At 42.0% G+C, this 5,000-nt stretch overlaps 1 protein-coding gene across 1 annotated transcript in view; it reads left to right on the top strand.

Moving 5' to 3' along the window:
- Positions 1-3,459, top strand: part of LOC113800827 (mucin-2) — a 49,777-nt gene extending 46,318 nt beyond the window's left edge. Inside the window, exons 49-50 of the mRNA XM_070123283.1 lie at positions 1-2,902; positions 3,028-3,459. The exon at positions 1-2,902 is cut by the window's left edge and continues 442 nt beyond it. Coding sequence (XP_069979384.1) covers positions 1-2,902; positions 3,028-3,459 — 3,334 coding nt within the window. The remainder of the gene's footprint in view (positions 2,903-3,027) is intronic.
- Positions 3,460-5,000: the final 1,541 nt, after the last annotated feature.

The raw sequence follows: 5,000 nt of genomic DNA, 5'->3' as shown, positions 1-5,000 counted from the left end.
TACACCAACAGGCACAAGTACACCATCGGTGTCAACTACTACACCAACAGGCACAACCTTACCATCGGTGTCAACTACTACTCTGCCAGAAACAACTACACAACTGGTGCCAACTACACCAGAAACGACTGCACCACTGGTATCAACTACTACACCAACAGAAACCACATCATCAAAAACGACTACACCAGCGGTGTCATCTACTACTCCACCAGAAACGACTACACCAGCGGTATCAACAACACTTATAGGCACGAGTTCACCATCGGTGTCAACAACTACATCAAAGACGACTACACCAGCAGTATCAACAACACCAATAGGTACAACTACACCGTCGGTGTCAACTACTCCACCAGAGACAACTACACCAGTGGCATCAACTACTACACCAACAGGTACAGCTACACCACCGGTATCAACTACTATACCACCAGAAACCACTACACCAGCGGTGCCAACTACTACACCAACAGGTACAGCTACACCACCGGTATCAACTACTATACCACCAGAAACCAGTACACCAGCGGTACCAGCTACTACACCAACAGGTACAGCTACACCACTGGTATCAACTACTATACCACCAGAAACCACTACATCAGCGGTGCCAACTACTACACCAACAGGTACAGCTACACCACCGGTATCAACTACTATACCACCAGAAACCAGTACACCAGCGGTGCCAACTACTACACCAACAGGCACAGCTACACCACCGGTATCAACTACTATACCACCAGAAACCAGTACACCAGCGGTGCCAACTACTACACCAACAGGTACAGCTACACCACCGGTATCAACTACTATACCACCAGAAACCAGTACACCAGCGGTGCCAACTACTACACCAACAGGCACAGCTACACCACCGGTATCAACTACTATACCACCAGAAACCAGTACACCAGCGGTGCCAACTACTACACCAACAGGTACAGCTACACCACCGGTATCAACTACTATACCACCAGAAACCAGTACACCAGCGGTGTCACCTACTACACCAACAGGCACAGCTACACCACCGGTATCAACTACTATACCACCAGAAACCACTACACCAGCGGTGTCACCTACTACACCAACAGGTACAGCTACACCACCGGTATCAACTACTATACCACCAGAAACCACTACACCAGCGGTGCCAACTACTACACCAACAGGCACAGCTACACCACCGGTATCAACTACTATACCACCAGAAACCAGTACACCAGCGGTGCCAACTACTACACCAACAGGTACAGCTACACCACCGGTATCAACTACTATACCACCAGAAACCACTACACCAGCGGTGCCAACTACTACACCAACAGGTACAGCTACACCACCGGTATCAACTACTATACCACCAGAAACCACTACACCAGCGGTGTCAACTACTACACCAACAGGTACAGCTACACCACCGGTATCAACTACTATACCACCAGAAACCAGTACACCAGCGGTGCCAACTACTACACCAACAGGCACAGCTACACCACCGGTATCAACTACTATACCACCAGAAACCACTACACCAGCGGTGCCAACTACTACACCAACAGGTACAGCTACACCACCGGTATCAACTACTATACCACCAGAAACCACTACACCAGCGGTACCAGCTACTACACCAACAGGTACAGCTACACCACCGGTATCAACTACTATACCACCAGAAACCAGTACACCAGCGGTGCCAACTACTACACCAACAGGCACAGCTACACCACCGGTATCAACTACTATACCACCAGAAACCAGTACACCAGCGGTGCCAACTACTACACCAACAGGCACAGCTACACCACCGGTATCAACTACTATACCACCAGAAACCAGTACACCAGCGGTGCCAACTACTACACCAACAGGTACAGCTACACCACCGGTATCAACTACTATACCACCAGAAACCACTACACCAGCGGTGCCAACTACTACACCAACAGGTACAGCTACACCACCGGTATCAACTACTATACCACCAGAAACCAGTACACCAGCGGTGCCAACTACTACACCAACAGGCACAGCTACACCACCGGTATCAACTACTATACCACCAGAAACCAGTACACCAGCGGTGCCAACTACTACACCAACAGGCACAGCTACACCACCGGTATCAACTACTATACCACCAGAAACCACTACACCAGCGGTGCCAACTACTACACCAACAGGTACAGCTACACCACCGGTATCAACTACTATACCTCCAGAAACCACTACACCAGCGGTGCCAACTACTACACCAACAGGTACAATGACAACATCGGTGCCAAAAACTACCACACCATCGGTGTCAACTACCACACCAGAAGATACTACAACATCGGCATTAATTACTACAGTGCCTGTCACAACAATAACATCGGTACCATCTACTCTACCAACATCAGCATCGGTGTCTTCGTCTGAAATACCTACAGCCTCGGTATCATCTACTATGCCGACAGAAACACCAACACCAACGGTATCATTTACCACACAAACAGGCACATCATCGGTACCAACTACAACTGAAACACCACCACTGGTATCTACTACCACATCAGCGGATGCTTCAGCGGTACCTTCCACTCCTGCGGTAACCACTGCCACACCTCCGGGAACCTCTACACCAACTAGTGTTCCTGCGGATACATCCACCACTACTCCACCACTACAGTCGACAGGTAGATCACCAACTACAACAGAAACAACTGTTTCAGCGGAAACTACATTAGGTTCAACACCAATTAAATCTACGGAAATAACTACACCATCAGCATCCACAACGGAAACTTTTACGCCAACGGTAAAAACTACTTCAGCAACGGAATCACCTCCATCAACAGAAATATCTTCTACTGTTGAAACACCTACACCAACGGACACTCCAACGATACCAGTATCATCAACATCTGCGGGAACATCCCCTGAAACATCAACAATAATAGACACTTCAACTTCACCACATTCCCCGATATCAACGGAAGTTCCAACGTCACCAGCATCACCTATACCACCTGAAAGTACAACTTCACCGGCAGCACCAACATCAACGGAAATGCCAACTTCACCAACACCAACATCAACGGAAATCCCACCACCTTCACCGGCACCATCAACGGAAATGCCAACTTCACCAACACCAGCATCAACGGAATTCCCAACTTCACCAACACCAACATCAACGGAAATGCCAACTTCACCAACACCAACATCAACGGAAATCCCACCTTCACCGGTACCATCAACGGAAATGCCAACTTCACCAACTTCACCAACACCAACATCAACGGAAATCCCACCTTCACCGGCACCGTCAACGGAAATGCCAACTTCACCCGTACCAACGGAAACTCCCACTCCCCCAGGCACCCCTTCATCGCCAACGGAAACACCATCACCGTCTTCCACCCCGGTTGGCACAGTCGAGGGGACGACCACACCGGAAATCACTAGCACGCCAGGTAACTTTTTTGCAGTTGCGAAGCAGCATGGTAATTCTAGAAACACAGTAATAACAACAAATGACTGCAGTGTGCAAATGAAGTCAAAACAACTGGAGTATGGCAGCAAAGAAGAATTGACTTTGCCAAAAATAATCACTTTTATTTCAGATTTTAACATTTATTCTTCATTATATTGTCCATCTAGAATAAGGATTTAATATATAACTAAAGATTTTCCATATTTGTATTAGCGTGCCAGTATTTTTACGTTGTGTGGGTCTGTGCATGTGTGTGTACGTGCCTGTGTGTGTGTAAAAGTAAATGAATGAGTAAGCGAGTAAATATAAGCGTGTGCTTGTGTGTGTGTGTCTGCGTGTGTGTGTGTTCCCACTTTTCTAGATATTGCAGTGAGATATTTTTACAATCCATGAACCCATTCCCAAGCAGAGTCTGCCCAGGGATGGTGAAATTGTGATATTAAAAGTCACAAGTCAGAATGGCCAAAGGAAGAACCGAGATGTCGTACCATCTCTAACATTTCGTCAGGTGTCACGTCAACGTTTCCGTGTTTTTCTTATTCAGAAATTGGATGATCAATTTTCTGACTCAAATTCCCGAGACTGTATATGAGAGGATTAAGAATTCTTGCAATATCCTAAAAAGTGTGTATGTGAGTGTGTGTATGAAAATGTATATACATGTATATATAAATACACACACACACATACATACACACACACACACACAGACACACATGCACACACACACACACACACACACACACACATATATATATATATATATATATATATATATATATATATATATATATATATATATATATATATATATATATATATAAATATATATATATACATATATATATATATATATATATATATATATATATATATATATATATATTTATTTATATATGTGCATACATATACATACATAAAAATGTGGAATCTGTGTGTGTGAATGTGTGTGTCGGTGGGTGAGTGTGGGTGTGTGTGTCTTTGTATACATTTTCATAAATTTATTTATTCTTATATATATATATATATATATATATATATATATATATATGGGAATGTGCATGTTTAAATATATACATATATTTATAAACTTATTTATATATAAACATATATATATATATATATATATATATATATATATATATATATATATATATATATATATATATATATATATATATATATATATATATACATATATATATATATATATATATATATATATATATATATATATATATACACAAATATATTTGAATATAAATATATTTATATATGCATATACACATACCCATACACACATACATATATAGATGTGTGTGGCTGTATATATATATATATATATATATATATATATATATATATATATATATATATATATATATATATATATATATATATATATATATATATATATACGGATATGTGTACGTTTAATGTGTTGTTTTCGTATCTGGTAAGGATGCGTATATTCCTAAAGAGAATGAACGTTTTCTTGGGAGAAATATAACAA

The sequence above is a fragment of the Penaeus vannamei genome, chromosome 7, assembly GCF_042767895.1.
Source record: "Penaeus vannamei isolate JL-2024 chromosome 7, ASM4276789v1, whole genome shotgun sequence".
NCBI classification, from domain to species: domain Eukaryota; kingdom Metazoa; phylum Arthropoda; class Malacostraca; order Decapoda; family Penaeidae; genus Penaeus; species Penaeus vannamei.
This window is presented reverse-complemented; position numbering and strand designations above follow the sequence as displayed.